The sequence below is a fragment of the Centruroides vittatus genome, unplaced genomic scaffold, assembly GCF_030686945.1.
Source record: "Centruroides vittatus isolate TY-2023 unplaced genomic scaffold, ASM3068694v2 contig_318, whole genome shotgun sequence".
In the NCBI taxonomy this organism is placed as follows: Eukaryota; Metazoa; Arthropoda; class Arachnida; order Scorpiones; family Buthidae; genus Centruroides; species Centruroides vittatus.
The window spans coordinates 714,004-733,923 of NW_027122045.1; the positions used below are offsets into that span (position 1 = coordinate 714,004).

The following is a 19,920-nucleotide window of genomic DNA, read 5'->3' on the forward strand; positions in this document are numbered from 1 at the left end:
TTTTTTTTTTTTTTGCATTTTGTAACATTGCACCAAAGGAAAGGAGTAATAATGCATTTATTTACATTATTATTTTGGTTTTTTTTAATATATATATATATATATAACTAAGAACATTATTACTGTATATAATGATGCTTTGCATCACTTTAAATTGCCAGATATACATCACTTCATAAGGCAGTTCTTTTAAGACAGAAAAGAAAGTGATTTAATCTAGAAAATCATTTAAATTTTTATAATATCAAAGAATTTTCTTCTCTGTGGAGTAAAATTATACAACAAAATGAATAGTATGTATGTATATATATATATAGATAGATATATATATATATCATTACAAAAAATAGAAAACATGCACAATTTATTTTTATACACTTGGAATAATATACAGATCATACAAAATTTTTTTCTGAGCGCTATTATTCTGGAGTTCGTACGCTTAAGTACAGTTACATTATCGTTTTTTGGAAATCTTTCGTACGGGATTCTGTTACAAAATTGGTTTTGGTCTAATTTCTCATACATATATATATAAATACAATATCTTTTGTTCAGTTTTGTATAAATAAAAGCTTAGATTTTGATATACTACAGTAAATTAGCCCTAGAATTTGAGTAGTTGTCGACTCCTTTAGCCAACTTTTAACAGTAATTGGAGCATCCGTTCACATTCTTGGTCTTTTAAATTATTAAATCTTTACGATACTGTATGATCTAAGTAAATTAATGACACGTTCTATGCATATTTTGATTATTTTTTCGAGAAAAATAACGGTAAATGTACAATGAATAAGTTGAAAGCCGACAAAAATATCAATTCTGTAGCTAGTTCTTTAAGTTTATTTCCTGCTTTTCGTTCTAATTATATTAAAAAGTTCCTTAAAAAATTATTTTTTGTGTAAAATTTTGTATCCGCATCGACTTTCTCGATATTTGGTTTCAAGCTATTCAATGTATTTTAAATTATGAATGCATTAATACAGCACGATCGTAACAAGCAAGGCTAGGAATGTATGTAGTTTGCTTGATGCAATTATAAAAGAATTTATGTAAATGACTGATCTTGTTGATTGATTTCTTATCATCTCTAGATTGAAAAGAGATTATACATAATGTAGATTTAAATTTAGAAATTGAAGAAATAAATTTATTCATCTAAATATATTTGGTTATACATCTTTTTTGTTAATTACAACAAATATTGTGATAGCAATGTAATATATCTAAGAAAGAGTTGACATTTAACATGTTGCTTATCCAGCTGTATTAAAGCCACTTTGCCAGGCAACCTGTCTATTAATGAGGATTATACAGTTTTGAATTACCGTATCATGTCGGAAAATGGATTTTTCTGTACTTTACATTTCATTGCACTTCCGTTTGAACCCTTTTGTTGCTGCAATGTCCATTTGATATTCAGATCTACATTGCAAGATTTCACACCAATTGGTTTCTTCCTTCAGTACACGATAGCTAAAAGACAGGGTGTACGCAATTTAATGTCTATTAATCATTACCATCAAATGGTCATTGACTTCTTGACAGTTGATTTCAAGCTTAGAATAATACATGTATGAACTTATGTACAATACCTTTTAGTATTAATTAACTAGAAAGAAAGAAATAATGAAAAACTATCATCAGGTTGCATTGTATTCATTATGTAAATATATAGAAAAACTTTCTGAATATTTGCATATTGAATGAATATTATGTGAATATGTATTGTTGCTCATTTAATACCTCCTTGAAATGCCTTAAAACAGAGAAGAATCTCTGAATTGCTGTTCCATATGACAAACTATACAAACAGCTACAGCTCGATGATTGAGACGAGGTAGGCAAAATGAGAGGGACAGCAAAACAAGCAGTCAAAAATGTTCAAAAGGAAAAGAAATAAACACTCACAAATGCTTTTTATAGTTTGTTAATAGTTCATACAAGAGTGCTAGAGCTGGAAGTGCTCTCTATTGGCAACCATTCTGGAAGTGGGTGGCAAAAATTTGTACCATTGAGCTGGAACTGTATACATACCTCTGTTCATTCTCAGTAAAACTATGAAATGTATTTACTCATTCTCAGTCACTTATTGATAGCCATTTTGATATCCTACATTTTAAGGATGAAGAGCAAAGGATCATAAATATATAAATGGAAAGTTTAACCAATACGTCATCGAGCCAGTTATTTTAACACTTAAAGTATATAACACTTCTATTACAAAGATAACTTTGTTCATTTCATTATCGCTTCAGATAAACAATGTAAAGACTTCTTATTATGTATAGCATGCAAACAGATAGACCAGTTTGACTTGTTCACCACATAATCGAGAAGTATTTTACTTGAATATATATAATCAAAAAATATTTAGATGAATAAATTTATTTCTTTAATTTATAAATTCACTTCTGTCAACGAAATCTAAAACTGAAACGACAAAATAAATGCAGAGTTTATATTTTATTGACTTGAACATAAGAATATAAAGCCTGTTGGAGGCAAGCAACAAATGAGAAAAGTTGTTCAGAATTTCAGTGAAGATAAACGTATATGTAGGGTAGCCCAAAACTATAAAGAATATTTTCGCGGTTACTGACATTTGGATCGTCCTATATGTAACGGATAAGTGAGTAATTTATTAATTACAAATGCTCAACTCCTGTTCTGTCACGAAATACAGTCGAGTCCGCTTAAGTCGCAACCCGGATAACTCGACACTTGTCGGTACGTAGTCATTTTTTGTGGTCTCGGCCGACTTAATGCCCGTGTAAGTCGGCCGAGACCACAAAAAACCGACTATGTACCGACAAGTGTCGAGTTATCCGGGTGACGACTTATGCGGACTCAACTATAGTTCAATAAAAATTTAAAGTTGAAAGAAAATGAAGTTTTGGAGATCTCTAAATAATTATAACTACAAAACAATGTTTTTCTCAGTTGTGAATATTTCATAAATTTACTTGATATAACCTTTAACAATTTTCGTTGGTCCTGTTCTTTCTGTATTGCAGATTTTCGAAGCAAACTTACGAAGCTGCAAATTACAGTATTATAGTTCGAATGTAAGTTAAGCCAGCTCCACACATTTGGTATTCATCGAATGCCGAGCAAACATTTGGTCGGTATCTAGTAGTGTAGATGATTTACCTTTGCTATTCAATATTTGCCATTTCCCACGCTGTGTCGGTATATTGTGCCAAGTCAAAGGGGATGATGAATTGGCAATTATTTGGCAATTGGCTAATACAAAATGTGTGGAGCTAACTTTATGTGAAGGGTGTATAAAATGGCTAATTCTCTTAGCAATAATATAAAATTTTAAAGGTTACTTAATGAATTCTGAACAGCTTATTTCTTACTTTTTACTTGAATGTAACAGGCTTTATAGTATCTTATAAACAATTCTTACCAAATTTGCTAATTTTAGGGGAAAAAAAGCAGAAAAATGTATTGTAATTAGTTTATTTACTGCACTTAGTGTATAAAATGTCACTTTTTATATTCTCAGAAAGAAGAAAATTAATTACCAGTGTACTGTATCTGAACTAATGTATTATGCACCGTATTACACTACTACTGATGTAATCAATGTATTGAGAAATGTATGGTTGACTGCCTTGGATAACTGAAAGAAACACTCTGAGCTGCTATATGTGGGAATTTTTATATATATATATATATATATACATATTTTTTCAATTAAACATATCAAATTTATAAAAAATTCCTTCTGTGTCGGTGGTGTTGTAAAGGGAATGGAGTATATATAAACAGAAACTGACTAGGTAAATGCTCTTTTAAGTAACGTCTGATGAGCAATAGTTTGTTCCTACAGAAACAAAAGTTACAGCTACATAAAAACATGAAAATAATTGATAAATATAATTTATCAATTAAGATCACATCATAAATAATATATATAAAGCATGTTTCTGTTTGTAACTTTACAACATATGTATATATATAAATCAAAACAAAAGATTTATGGCACAAAAATCTTTTAAATATTTTAAGTATAAAATAACAATTGGTTTGTGTTTTTTTCTTTTTTTACAATTTTATTATTATATATTTTGTATATATCTCTTATTATTATTATTATTATTCTTCCTCATTTAATTGGTCGAAATGATATATAAAATACAACCTAATCATTTTGTATATGCTTGATACATACATCCATCGTTGTACATGAATGGATAGAGGTGAGAAACATGCTGAGGATCTGCGACTGTACCGGGGCCCATAAATTCTTTATATGTTGGTATGGTACCCGCTGTCGAATAATGAGGCGAAGTCCATGATGTCGAATTGTAAGGATAAAATGGCGGAGTTATGAATGATGGAAGTTGAGGATTGTATTCCGACACGCATACAGTTTTAGCCGTTCCTCGTAGTTTATACGTTAGCGGCGAGTGTACGTCACTTGTAGACCCATAGGGTAGTTTTAAGTTGTTGGAATATATAGAAGCACAGTTATCTGTAGCAAATGAATCGTTTAATTTGTATCTATTGTATTTTATGTCAGAAGACAGTTTTAGATTGTCTAAACAGGGACGAACTGTTGATAAAACTGATGGAGCACAAACGGGTGGTGACATAAAAGAGTTTTGATATACTGGAGTTTCCATTGTTGGTGGTGGCGGAGGTGTTATATCTTCTATTCCTTTCAATAAATCCGTATTTTTTACGTTAGAATTTAAAAAATTATTCTTCTTTATCGATAAATCCAGGCATTCGCTTTCTGTTGACTTATCCGATGTTGCTCGACTTGTTGGAAGCGTATTTTCTTCACTTTTTATTAAAGGTTTCTTCTTCTTTATGCTCAAATCTAATACCTCGTTCTCACAGTTTTGTGACTGATTAAAATGAAACAGTGATGAAGATGAAGAATTCTTATAATTTAAGTGAGATGATGACGATGACGGTGGTAACATTGCGGATGAAGTGGATATAGGAGGAGAAAATCTGGTTTTTAAACGTTTTGGTTGGTCATAAAATGGTCCAGAAAATTTACAGTTAGTAGATTTCATTTGGTATTCGAGATTTTTAGGCAGTGATTGATAATAATTATCTGTGCGTAAAGAGGATTGTATTGGAGTTTTCATCTTGTACGGAGTTTCTGAAACTCTTGTTAGTGGATGATGATTATTGGGATTTGCTATCGAATTATACAACCTTTTCGTCATCATTTTCGATCCATTAGAAGTACTGTCAATGTACATGGGTTTCTGATGGGGAAATCTATTCGCTTCCATATATGTACTCATGCAGCACCGTGAATCTGTAGGTCCTACTTTGGGGATAATTAACTCTACATTTCTGCAGCAACTTGTCCTATCTGCTGTTCTATATAGTTTTTCACTATTACATTGAGGGAAAGAATTACAAAGATTACAGGTTTTATGTGGGGGTGGAGACGGTTGAATATGTTCAGTGTGTTGAATGACAGATGGACGTCTCTGCATTAATTTAGCATCCCTACCGACTTCTTTATTGTTTCTGTGCGTTATATCGTCTATGGTTCTTCCTATTACAAAATCCGACGCTAATGTTTTCAACGAAAAGTTTAAAGATGCCATACTGTTTGTTACGGTTCTGTTACTTCTGCTGTTAGCCATTGTAGTAAGACAAGTAGTTTGGTTTTTACGATACAGTAATGGTGACATAATGCTAACATACGACTGGTGTTTCGCTTCCTTCCTGATCTCCGCTTTTGATTCTGTTTTTATGTCACTGATGCAACACCTGGGACTCGAAGATGTCGGAAAACTGGTGGAACCGTGTTTGTTGCTCTTATTATATATCTTACTAGGCAAATTTAAAGAATTTGTAGGTGTAACAGGATTATTAACATTAGAAGTGGTACTAATGGCATAATGACCATCTCTAACTGGAAGACGACCTGTTCTGTTAACACTAGGACTTTTCTGAACTCTTTCATGACTTGCAAAATTAGATAATTGAGAGTCATTGGTGGTGGTGGTGTTGTTGTTGTTGTTTAGTCTAGAAATCTCCTTAACATTATTTTTAGAAACATAAGAAGTGCTTGTGGGTACGGTCCCTTTCAAAGTCATTGGAGTGGATTTCAAGTGAGATTTTGAATCTAAAACCATAGTTTTAGGTAGCTGAGCAGATGGCAATGAGATTGGTATTGGTGGTTTATTTTCTTGGCCATGATGTGAATGATATTTTGAAAGTAAGCTGTGTTTAGAAGTACTTGAAACCTACAAATTTAAATATAAAAAATGTTAATTGTTATAAAATTATATATTAAAACACATCAATTCCGTCATTGAATTTGATTAAATTCTTCTGCATTTATGAATAGCAAAGCGTCACCATAGTCCACGTTTAGATAAACATGACATTAAACCGTATCATTGAAAATTTTCTAAAAGATTGGTGAATGGATTCAATTATTTTACCAAAATGAAATAAATAAGTAATGTATTATATATAGAATGGCCATAAAGTTCCTCCATTTTGCATATACATTTTCTTCCCCACCTGTTCTTTTATATTACAGTTGAAAGTTACAATAGATTTAATAAGGCAGAGTTGAGGAGTTTTCTCTGTCATAATGCAGTAAAGCAAGTTGATACATTTTAAATATCTACCTTGATAAAAACATGTGGGATTCATTTCAAACTGGTCAGCAAAATGTTTTTAACTGATTATTTGGCAGCCTTGGGGCAAGGAACTTTATGATCATTCTGTTTGATTATTTATATATTTGGCTTACAATTATTATTTGATGAATTTAACAGCAGTTGTACAGGATGTGGAGAAAGTATGTCCACTGTTACATGTTGAGACTTCTCACTGATTTCAGATATGTGAAAACATGTCTGATGATATGGAGTCATAGGCCTCAATAATGAAGAGAAGGATTATTGAAGCTTGTGACTAAACAGTGGTGCCTCGAATAACGGATGCTGCGAACAACAGACTTTCTGTTTGGCTGTTATGTGACTTGAGCAACGAACTGACTGTGAACAACGGACTTTCCGGCATAATTGGCGACTGCTCCATGGATGCATTCTTTAATAGTTCACTCTGCGTCTCCGCTGCTGTTTGTAGGCATTTAGGAACGACTGTGAAAGAAAGAAAGATGGCAGCGCTTGCACTATTGATAGTATCATGATGGAGGAATCTATAATTCTAAAATATGAGCTTTTAAAGGCAAAAGAAGGGTCCCAATTGTAAAATTTAACCATAAAATGGATTATTTGTTGAAAGAGCATTCAAAATAGACACGAAAAAAATCAGAATGCTGGCTACCATTCGAAAAAAATTCGTAAAGACACTTACATCATTGCGTGCACTAACTCGCGCTTTCACAATTTTTAAATTTTTATTCATAAAACCACATAATGGACCCAGAAACGAAACTATCTGAGCCATGGAGGACGCCATGTTGCTTTTTACCGTAAACTACTGCTACAAGCGGCTGTTTCTGCCGTTAGACGGTGCGCACTCCCACTGGAATTTAGGAACGTGTTCCGCAGGAATTTTTAAACGGATGTCGCTCACGCAGAGTTACGTGGAGGAATAAAAGAACGCACCCCATGTTCATTTTTTTATGATACAGTATGGTTACTTTATGCTGCGGAACGAATTAGATGTTTTAACATGTATTTCTATGGGAAAATGCATTTCGTATAACGGACGTGCACCTGGAACGGATTAAGTACATTATATGAGGCAACACTGTATATCACCAGACATGTAACTGATATCAGGAAGAAGTCTTGATATATGTATAACATATAACAATGGACATATTGAATGTATTAAAAAGTTACATACAAGATATGGCAAAAGGTTTAATATATATTAGATTTATAGTAGAATTTAATACAAGAAATGGCAAAATTAAATTATCAGCATATTCTTGATCAAGAGTATATAATTTGAATAATTTCAGCTGTCCGCAAAAGTGTAATCAATTATGTATATAATTTAGATCTGTTACAAATTTTCATTCACAAGTTAATTAAATATATGAAGGTGGAATTGGAATTTGATGATAAAAATAACTACATAAACTGCAACAAACTGTTTAATTGAAACATAAAAAAGTGAAAAAGGGTACAAACACTTCCAACTCATTAGCTATCTTCAGGCATTACATAAAAGAATAATTATACGAAACAGCAGGGCCATCGAGAACTTGTATGGAGCTGAGGGTAGAGCTCCTTACGCCACCTTTTTTTTTCTTGAACAAATGAAATAGAATACGTCTCTATTAGTAAAAAGCAGTCTTAATCCTGTTTTTACCAATAAAATCTTTAATTTATAGGGGTAGAATCACTATGACTTGCAGAAAATTCCCCAGCTCTCTCCACTCGATGGCCCTGTTCTGGTGTTAAGAATAACTATAATTTTCTTTGCTCTTTATATCAATATTTCAATTAAGCAGTGTGTCAACATTTTATTTTTGAGTATAATAAGATAAAAATTACATTTAAATACTTGAAAAAAATATCTTTGTGTCAATTCCAGCCTTGTTTTTCTCTCCAACAAACATTTTTGGCTCTAAGCCTGCTTCAGGTCTGTGTTCGTTATGTCTTTGTGAAATTACAACAGTTATGCAACAGAGCTTGAGGTGGTGGCAAATCTCAACAATGCCAAATTGATAAAACCAGTCCTTAATGAATAGCATCTAAGAAGTTTAGAAATTCTGGAAATTTATAAAGCCATTTTAAAAAGATTTTTCATTAACCAAAAATACCGTGAAACCTTATCTGGTGCCTGGAGATCATTTTATGAGAATCCAAATAAAAACTGCCTAATACGGGCTCATAAGATATAATTTTACAAATATGATGTCACAACATAAGCAATCACATATCCTGGAACCTAGAAAATACACAGCCATAGAAAACACTGTTACATCATCTTCAGTATTTAAGAATTTTAAAAATCTTAGAAAAGATATCATTACATGAGCAGACATTCCAATACAGAATGTCGACATTTAGAACCTTTGACAGACCTGAAGCAAGCATATCAAATGAGTCAAAAATGTTTGTTGGAAAGAAAAACAAGATTAGAATTGTAACAACGGTGTTTCTTTTTCAAGCATTTAAATGTAATTTTTCTTATTATACTCAAAAATAAAATTAATATAAACATAGAAAAACTGCTTAATTGAAATATTGATATAAAGAAGAAAGAAAATTATGGTTATTTTTGGCTCCTCACCAGGGCCATTAAGTGGGGAGAGCTGGGGAATTTTCTGCGAGTCATAGTGATTCTACCCCTATAAATTAATCCTGTTTTTACTAATAAAAACTCTAAGACTTCTATTTACTAATAGATACGTATTCTATTTCATTTGTTCAAGAAAAAAAATGGCATAAGGAACTTCTTTTCCCTCAGTTCTATACAAGTTCTTGATGGTCCAGCTGTTTGATATAACTACTCTGTTCACTTTTCTGTTTCAATTAAACAGTTTATTGCACTTTATGTAAGATATAGTCAATAGCAAAAGGTTCATTTTATCTTTCCAGATCAAAATCAAGAGAAGTCAAGATTGAAAAATTTATAGTTAGCATATTCAAATGAAACAGTAGAATCTCATTTTAACAGATCACTCAAGTTGCTGAAAATAACAGATTCTCAAAACAACAGATTTCCCACCCATTCAGGAAAACATCTGTTATTTAACACCCTACTTATAAGGAATACTTGTACTTGAAATTATTCATTCTCTTGATATCTTTACTCTATAGAAACAAGTACACACAGTAGGACACAGAGAATGTTGTCTTGCTAGTGTATACGCCTCCATCAATTTCACCTGGGAGAAGGAAATCTGGGGAAAAATCTTGTTTCTAGATTTAGATGTCTCCAGGTCACAGGAGGGCTTAGTTTACTTCGTATTCCACAAATTCAGCAGTATTCCCCCTGTAATCCCTGCCACAACATTCCAACTTCCACAATAAGTCAATGCAGCCATAGCTCCCCTTATTAGAAGGGCATTCTTAATACTTTCTACTTCAGCTATCATCAATATTGAGCTTGATGCCGTCCGGTCAGCAGTATGTTTGGCAGGCTATGGTATTGCCAAATACAACCACATCCTAAACAGGGTCAAGAGGTCGCTCTTCCCCACTACCAGCTTGCGGAACCCAAGGGAATAGACTCCAGTCTAGTCTTCTTTACTATATTGTGGTTGCCTGTCAGCCCATATGTCTCGTATCTTCAGACGAAACTCCTTGCATTTACCCATCTTACCTCGCCCAACTTTACAGATGCACTTTTTTAAGTGTGAAAGTCAGGTGTATATTTGGTTCTGTTAGAAAATACAACAACCTGGACACACACCTGCTACATAGGGGCTGTCCTCTTGATTAGTGGAACACCAGCATTCTGTGGCGGTGGGAAGGTGTGACACCGAATTGTCCAAAATGGTCATACAGCATAGCTACGCCCCACATTGGGACCACTCTGTGTTACTTAGGAGCCTTTTGTTTATTTGAGTCTCTCTCCTCACCACCCTATTGGCCCCATGCAACTCCTCCACCCTTGAGTTGCCTGATATTGGTTAATTTATATAAATGTATAAATAATAATAACTGACCTCTTGTCTCCACTTCCACATTTTAACATAAAATTTTTGAAAAGTTTGTATTCTGTTCGATTAAAGTTGTTCCAATTCTGTATTTCAAGTTTTGTTCTGAAAAAGTGTTTTATCTGTGTTGCCTAATGATGATATTTTTATCAATATCGAAAGCGTTAGCAAAGGAATTAAAAATGTCCTTTATTACCATTTTCTGTTCGTTTATCCTCTTTTCTTTCTGCCTATTGAATAAAACAACCGCTCGATATTAGCAATGTCCTGTACAGTACAGCACGGTCTATTCATTTATGTTGAAACTCATCAGGAGGGTCTTCACAACTCGGAAAGACTCCATGACCTTGCTAAGTTTCAATGCTACACTTGGATACACTTAATCAAATCAGCCTGATGACTCGCTAAGTACAATTCTTCAGTTGTACATAAGATATCCCAGATATAACAAGTATAGCATCTATCTCTATAAATTTCTGGAAACTAAATATTGAAAAACGTGAAGTTTGCAATAGATGAAGCTAGAAAAAGAATCCATTATTTGAAGTTACAGATCCACTAAAAGGGGAGGTAAAATTAATACGTTATTCTGAGAAATCCATTCCTCGAGCTGTTAAGACGAGATTCTACTGTAATTAAAAATAACTTACAAACCTTCAAATATCCAGTAAATTTAAGCTAATTAATGTGAATACTCAAAAGATCACTATCATTTTTGACCCTGTTAATGGACCATCCTCAGTGTACTTGGGTTGAAAACATTAATGTTCATATATTTTATCCACTATTAAAAGTGCATAATTTGGCTAAATTACCCAAAGTAAGTTCATTTTCATTAATATACTTTGTTTCTATGTAATATATTAATAATTCAAAATGTTAACTGTAAATTAAAATCAGGTTTGTTTTGAATTTGTGTTCTACAGTATTATTATTAGTGAGGTTGAGGCCAAAGTTTTAAACGTGAAAACGTGTGCGTCGGAGTTTGGCACCGCTTTCCCGTAAGCCTAGAAGTTTGACAATGGTGTTTGGAAAGTCAGTGGAATCATGCTCGACATTCCAAACACCATTGTCAAACTTCTAGGCTTACGGGAAAGCGGCGTCGAACATCCGACGTACACGTTTTCGCATTTAAAACTTCGGCCTCAACCTCGCTATTCTTGGAACATATAACACACAAGACTGACGATGGCTTAATTAGAATTGAAAACATTCCTGAAAACAAATTTTTATGAAATTGGTTTCCTTAATAAGCAGTGGAGTCTTCATGAAAAACATTTTCAAAATTCAATCATTAATATTTCTTGTAAAGTAAATCCTGAAAAATCCTTTTAGAAGCCAGATGATAAAATATATTTTAAGTGCTTTACACTTGGAGCTAATAAATTCTATAGTTAATTTTTTAAAATGTCAAACTTTCAGTAAAGGTTGAAGTTGAGGATAAACATATACAATGATGGAATATAAATGGCTTCAAATGATATTTAAACAAGATTTGTATATTACGATACAAAGTTTATTGCTTTAATACAACTGTAAGTTTTGGACCATTCTGTGAGAACTAATAAAGGTTTTTTATTGAAATAACTAGTAGAAACTTTCTTTAATTTTTTGTAAATGAACAGAAAAATAATACTGATATCTAATATTGTTCATTACAGACACTAACCGAATGCCGAAACTCTATCGGGCTAGTTTAAAGCTAATTACTAAATGAATTACGTACCAGTTTGGTTCTAGAGGTAAGCATTAGGTGCCATCTTGTATTAACATTAATAATTATAATTTAATTAATTAATTTAAATAATTTACAAACTACTGGCATTTGGTTGGTGTCTAGTCATCTAGTCATATAATATATCTGGTTTAACAATGATGTTCATTACAGACTCGCACATACTATATATATGTAAGAGTACGAAAGTAGTGAGCCATTTATTCAATAATTTATTTATCTTAACAGTCTTAGATTTTCCACTTGATAAATAATCTCTATGTAATATTTTATCTATAAAATTGATGTTTTGTGTGGGAAAGGGAAGTAGAACTTGCATTAGAAAGTTCTTATCACAATTATCTGACAAACATCTGTCTCTTGCATCAGATGTGTGTCCGGTCAGATGATCAGAATCCTACAAGCTGATTGGTGGGAACTGAGAATAAATAGGGGGAAAATTCACAAATTCGGGGCAGTCGACAAAGATGAGATTTGCCATAAGTGACAGGCAGTCAATAGAAACCTGACATTGCCATAATTGACGGCAGTCCACGACGAGAAGAACTTGCCATATTAGCCACAATCCACAGCTAGAAGAAACTGCCATAAGAATAGCAACAGAAGATAGTCCTGCATTCATCTCGCATTCTCCAAGTTTGATCTATGAGGTTTTATCATTATTTTTACTGATTGTAAACTCTCTCTCGGTTTTTACTTAGAGGTGTATCTTAGATTTAGAGGTTCAATTAATGATAGATTATAGTAATTTAAGTGTCTCGATTTATGTATCTTTGTTTTATTTTATTCGTTAAATCCTTTATCGTTATTGTTAACTTATTGATTCCCTCAGTTATTTAAGTATGGACATTCACACCGCTATGATCGGAACTTACCTGCGACTCCTCCTGCTCGATAGAATATAGCCCTCTGTTCAACAATTAGATGATAACATTGCGAGTTAGGGCACGAAATCTTTCCATAGCTGATGTCAGTCCTAACGTCTGAAGGATCAAAAGATTCCGAGGACATTCTATAAAAAGCCATCCAGTGACAGAATGAGTGGGACTAATGGTCCTGACGATTAGAGGGTATTACACCCTCACATATATATAGTGATTAGCAAGCATTCTTGTGAATTGAGCATTGAACTAATTAAAGTTGTTGTCATTCCTTGATCAGAATATTTACAGTACATGTTTTCTCTGGCACGACTCTTTATCAGACATTAAATGAGCTGTCTGTAACAAAGCTGAAAAAAGAAAATAAGGTGAAGATCTAGATCTATATGGACAGACTTCCTATTCAAGGCCATTGAGAGGGGATCTAAAGATTTATCCCTGACACAAAAGAAAACTTAGTAAAAATAACATAAAGAATAGCAACCTTATAAATGGCTTCAAATGACGTTTAAACATTTGTATATTTCATCATGGAATATGTTTGTCCTCAACTTCAACCATACCAACAAAAAATAAAATTGTTTATGTAGAATACTTTTCATGAATAAAGAGTTTGTTGGTTGAAAAAGTTGACAGAATGGCCTGCTCTACCCCATGGACCCCATACAAACTCTTAACAGCCCTGCTACTATTCCATTAGAAGAAATGTAAAAGAACAAATTGATGAAGTTATGTATAACAAGCAGCAGACATAAGATTGAAATATGAAATTTTCAAAGTACTTGATACAAGATGATAATATAGATGATTCAAAACAATATGTATATCTGCATAAATGAATAAAGGATGGTTTACAGTCTAATGGCAGTATGGTGCTCCAACAGCAAAGTTTTTGGAGTTCTACTAATTTTGCTGTTGTTAGCTCTACTTAGACATTGAACTCTGGAGTTGTGTCATTAGACTAGCTCCACTTTGATACTAATGAATGCTATGTTGAGTTAGCTGCCGACTAGATTTTGACTATAAACTGGATGATGATCTTGTCAGCTTCAGCAATGGTTAGCAAACTTCAAACTCCACACTGCTGTTGTACTATAAACCAGCCTTAAATGTATGTTTTTACTATAAAATACATTCTATTAATAATAATGTAAATGAAATCTTATTTACCCATGATTGAGTAATGCTCTTCTTTTTCTTCTCATTCCATTTAAATTCATTTTCTAGTTTTTCCTTTTTTATTAACTAAAAAATTGAAAATTCAATATAAACTTAGAAACATTCAAAAACAAATAATTGATAGAGTTATTTTTGAAAGATATTTGTAAAATATTACAACCAAATTCATATTAAATATTTCATTTTAAACCAAATTACAATTTTTTTTTAATCAAAAAGGTATTGTATTTTTATGTGAATTACTTGCAGGTTATTTTTATTTGAAAGAGAAGATATGGGTTATGCATTGGGGTGCATTATATACAAAGTTTATGTCTATAAGCATGGATGGGTTATGTAAAAGTACTTTTTCATTCTTGCAGTTTTCTGCAGAATATATGCCATTGTGTAGTGTATACACAAAAATACAATGTTAACGTTACGCACAACCTGTCAGAATAAACGATGAACAAATCCATGGCAAAAACTGCTACAAACAAATTAATCCCCAATGCCGTCCCTGGGTTTTTTAAAACTCTTTTTACATTACAGACTTTTAAAGGGTTTCTTTTCATTTTTATCATGTCAGACTCATAATAAATGAATGAACAGTAAAAGATGCAGCCTAAAATTCTATGGATCCTTAAAATTTCGTGAAATTTGTCAATCTAGATTAGAATCGGCCTTTCAGACTAAAGCCCCCACTTCTACAAACAGTTGAACATTATATTATATTATAGACTAGTGGCAATTATATATTTATGGGAAACTTTCCATGCCAAGGAGAACTTGAACTAACGAAACTACAATACTAAGTCATTAGCCATACTTTTGTAGAGTAAAACAAAGAAGTTTGTGTTATGAGGCTATGAATTGCATATTAATTAAACTACAACTGTAAAATTTTGTCTTTATATAAGAATAAGAATACAATAAGTACTACAGCTGGTAACACAATCTGTTATGGCCACAGTACAGTGATTGGCAGGGGCGAATCCTGACCAAGATTTTTGAGCATGCTGAAAGCTATAATAAGAATAATAGGCCTATCTCTAGCACTAAACAATACACAGAAATGTTATTTGGTGTGAATAAAAAAGTATGCACTATTATAAAGCCCATTATATCTACAGATGAAATATATTATAATGTAAAAATTCGAACCCGCCGGAACCAAACGCTAGCAATAAAATGTTTTATTGTTTGGTTCCCACAGATAAATTATGAATCATGAGGAACAAAATTCGAATAGTGCTGGTTGGTGAAGAAGAGGAACATGACCAAGACGATAAAAGGGCGACGAAAGAGGGAAAGGGGGTCGGTTACGTAGTGTCCGTTAGACAGTGTGCACGTTCCGAGTCCCGAGGGAACTCGACGTCGAACGAAAGGAACCCGAACCGAGGATATCTTGCACTTGTGACAATATCGACTCGGACCAAGAGATATGACTCCCCAAATTCGTGTAAACTCTCCCTCCGCGTATCCAAACCGTAGGCGACGGTAGCTCGCCCCTTTTGTAACTGTAGCTTTAGTCTTAATAAATTGTTGTTGTTTTTATATGCTGTTAATGTCATTTATTCGAGTATTGCCGCCGCTCTATCGTCGGACCCATCCACTTCCTCACTCTCACTCGCGTAACAAATCCAAACCGCCATCTTGACCATGGGCAGGTCTCACCGACCTGTTAGCCGAGAAAAAGGAGGTGCGACTCCGTCCATCTTCCGGTGCACCCACAATAATGAAAGAGTATTAAAAATTTGTGATGAGAATTCAATTTTTGTGGGCCCTTGACATTGGGGGCCCAGGGCTTAAGCCCTATTAGTCCCTATGTAGATCCGCCCTGTACACAATACATGTATGCTGAATGGGCACTGCAAGCTTTTGACACAATCTGGCCACATTAAATGCTTCGAATTACAAGAGTTTACACGTTAGAATAAATTATTGTTGGCATATTTGTTCTCATATAAAAAGTATATTGACAGTCAAAATTTTCTCTTAAGCATACAGTGCATGCTAAGCAAACTGAGAATTCACCCCTGGTGATTGGTAAAATTCCTGAGATTTTAATACAGTGGAATTTACCTCATCACATTCTCACTATTCATATGTTACAAATGACTTCTCAGTTATAGATTGTCTTTAACTCAACAGATCTTAGAAATAAATAAGATAATTTTGTGTATACTGTATACAAAACTTCAATATCAGTCAGGGCACACTACTGTATTTATAAGCAGGATTATTATGAGGGAGAAGCTAGAGATTTTTATTGGGGCCCATGGCAGTTCCTATCCCTATAAATTAATGTCATTTTTACTAACAAAAATTAAAATTGCTTTTTATTAATGAAGAAACATTCTATTTTTTTTTTATTTTTGAACAAACAAAATAACTATGGCTAAGGAGCTAAAGGACCCACTCTACCCTAAGCTATCAATGGCCCTGTTTACAAGTTAAGCAGTTATTGATTGTGTGTAGACTTGTTAAAAATGTTTATTAAAGTTTATTTTTAGAATATTACCATGGTAAAAGAAAATATAGAGAAGCTACACTTGATGTTTTTTAAATCTGTAGACTATACATCTCTCATACACTGTAGAAACACTAAATTCCCAACTAAAGTGTTCCAAACAACTTTTTGGAAACTTTAGTTGGGAATGTACAGTAGACCCCCTATAACACGGTAGATACGTTCCGTGTTGTATGAGTCACTTAAATACAACACAGAACGTATCTACTGTGTTATAGGGGGTCTACTGTAATGCAGATGATGAAGAGCAGATGAATGCTGATGACATAGACATGACAGAACAAAGCATGGACACACATGTCTCCAACATTCCCACTGTGTCAATTGGAGAAAACACAATTTGTTAGCAAGGTATAGCAAAATTAAAATTTTGCTGCTATTATGTAGTATTTTATTTTGATAAAAGTGTAATAAATCATTTTCAGTTAATATCCGTTACGTAATTGATGCAGTATATTTACAACTTAATAATGCAAAGGCTTTGGCAGAAAGAGGTGATGACTAATGTGTCATGGGAGAGGAGGAAGAGGTTAAAATGTGGAATTTTAGGTTGAAATCATATATGGATGGCTCTTTGCTATTTGTCCCGAAAACAGCACCTAGAACTCCTTCCCCTAGTAAACATGCAAAGGGCACTTATAAGCAACATTTCCAATGTTGTACCATATGTTCATCAAGAAGAGAGGGAACAAATAAGTGCATTTGGTTAAATGGTGGTCGTACAAAGTGCATTTTGTGATTTAAAAGTGACTGCATAATAAAGCACATTTCCTTGCTTACGTATGAAGTCTTTAGGTAGTAAACAATGTATTTAACACTTAAGCAATGAAATTGATATTAAAAATAAAATATATTATGTATTCTAATTGAAATTTTTTGAAAAAACCACTTTACATCAGTAGTTTATTATTTTTCTCAGTGATTTTTTTCATTATGTTAATGAGAAAAATAATAAAATGCTGGTGTAAAAAAGTTTTGAAAATGGTAGAATATGCTACAGTTCTAAAATTATTGCTAAGAATATAAAACAGACAGAGTCAATGATGACTTATTAAATATACCTTGCTTGGAAGGAGACTTCTATGCAAACCTTTCCAGTCTTTTTTAAAGCACTTGAGATCTTTCACTTTAAATTTGATGTTGTCCTTATGAGCATCTCCATTCTTTTCTAAATCAATGACTAGATTGTTATCATCATGCCTTTCTTCTTGACTCTCGTCAGTACTGTCATAATTTTCTTGAGTTTCACTATTCATTCGTAATATTTTATCCGTTTGTATTCTCTCTTTCATTTTTAATTTTTCTTTCTTTGCACATGTTGCCGGTGGAGGTAACGAAAATTTTTTCCCTTGATTTCCTCTCATGTAACGCTCAAATGGTAGCAATAATCTAAAATGTATTATTATTATTAGTTTATTCTACTAAAATTGCTTCTATACACTTAACGCAATGAAGAAATGTTACCTTTCGTAATGACGTCTTGTACAAGTTGCTGCGCTAGTGCTTCCTGGATTTCCACCCAATTCGTCGTAAACATGCTTCCATAATTTTTTATAGGTAATCTGCAAAGAAAATAAGCTCTCGAATACAATTTTCAAAATTTTTTTTTTTGTTTTTAAAAAGAATTAGAACATTATCGATAAATATATACAGAGTGGTTCAGTGCTGAATGGGGTACTTTGATAAACAGTAATTTTTTGAATACATCAAGGGAGTGATGAAATAAAATAATATATACTAGTTTACATGCAAAACATTTGTTACTTTTATAGCTGTTTCAAATATAAGTGGCTTTCTTCAAAGGTATTATCTTAACTTGGTCACAAAATCTGCACATCACGTTACGACACAGTCTCAGCTTCAATTGCATGCTTTAACTTCTGGACTAGGCTGAAGAGAATTTTGTTGCCTAAGAGTGTTTGTTACCAGTGCACTTATATTTTATATAGATTACTATATTTATTTTGGCATATCAATAATAATTTAACCTTCAAATGTAACAAAAACAAAGAGGGCTTCACTTCACAGCAGGTTTTGCACATTTGAGAAGCCTTACTCTTCATCCCAGAGAACAATTACTTCCGCTTCAATGGGAGGATATACCTGCAAAAGCAGGGGGTACTGATGGACTCACCACTATCCGCTGTATTAGCGGAGCTGGTCCTGAGACATCTTGAACACAGGGTTTTTAAACTCCCTCTCACGATAGCTTACCCCATAATATACTTGAGGTACGTAGACGACATTCTTTTGGCGTGGCAGGATACAAAGGACTCCTTCCTGATAACAAAAATTTATCAAAAGTAATGATATATTTTGACATTCCCTTTCAATTTTATGCCTGAGGCAATGCTACTTTGCCTATTGGAGCAACTTTGCTTCGGACAATCTGTAAGGATAGAACTTTGATATCATCTAACTCTTTCTATATATTCCTATGATATGAAATTGTTGGTAAGCTAAGCAATGTGGATTTTTCTCAAAAGATTCCATTACTATCCAAACATACCATGTATATACATCTGTTACATTATTAATATCTTCATATATTTGTACAAAAACTCATTTTATGGTAGAATCAATTCATGTTTGAATGAACTTTGTCTTTTCTCTACATTACACTTCATCTTTGCATTGTAACTGGATGAATTTTAAAATATCAAATTCTCTATGATTTAACGCATAACAATACTTCCTTATCCTGACGTACTTCACAATGCAAGAGAACATTCTGAAGTACATCAGTTGACTCTGCACCATTCTGTATTATATATTTCAATATTAACAGGCGACCGAGATGTGTTTTAATATAATAAATATTTATTTAAAAAATTTTACCTTTTCATAACCACCCAGTTTCTGCGCATACATATAGAAGAAATAGAGATCAACTGTAAAGATAAAATGTTTTAATTTTAGAAATAATCGAAACAAAAACTTAAAAAATTAAATTTTGATAATACAGTAGAGCATCGATTATCCGACTTATCGGTTAACCGACCGCGTTCTAGTCGGCAAATTCAAA

At 33.0% G+C, this 19,920-nt stretch overlaps 1 protein-coding gene across 2 annotated transcripts in view; it reads right to left on the reverse strand.

The window, feature by feature from the left end:
• Window positions 1-2,970: 2,970 nt before the first annotated feature.
• Window positions 2,971-19,920, reverse strand: part of LOC136973492 (uncharacterized) — a 183,927-nt gene continuing 166,977 nt past the window's right edge. For both annotated transcript variants that reach the window (XM_067268222.1, XM_067268223.1), the window contains 5 exons: window positions 19,734-19,786; window positions 18,360-18,457; window positions 17,957-18,284; window positions 14,375-14,449; window positions 2,971-6,233 (listed from right to left, as the gene is read on the reverse strand). In XM_067268222.1, coding sequence (XP_067124323.1) covers window positions 4,158-6,233; window positions 14,375-14,449; window positions 17,957-18,284; window positions 18,360-18,457; window positions 19,734-19,786 — 2,630 coding nt within the window. In that variant the 3' untranslated portion in view covers window positions 2,971-4,157. The remainder of the gene's footprint in view (window positions 6,234-14,374; window positions 14,450-17,956; window positions 18,285-18,359; window positions 18,458-19,733; window positions 19,787-19,920) is intronic.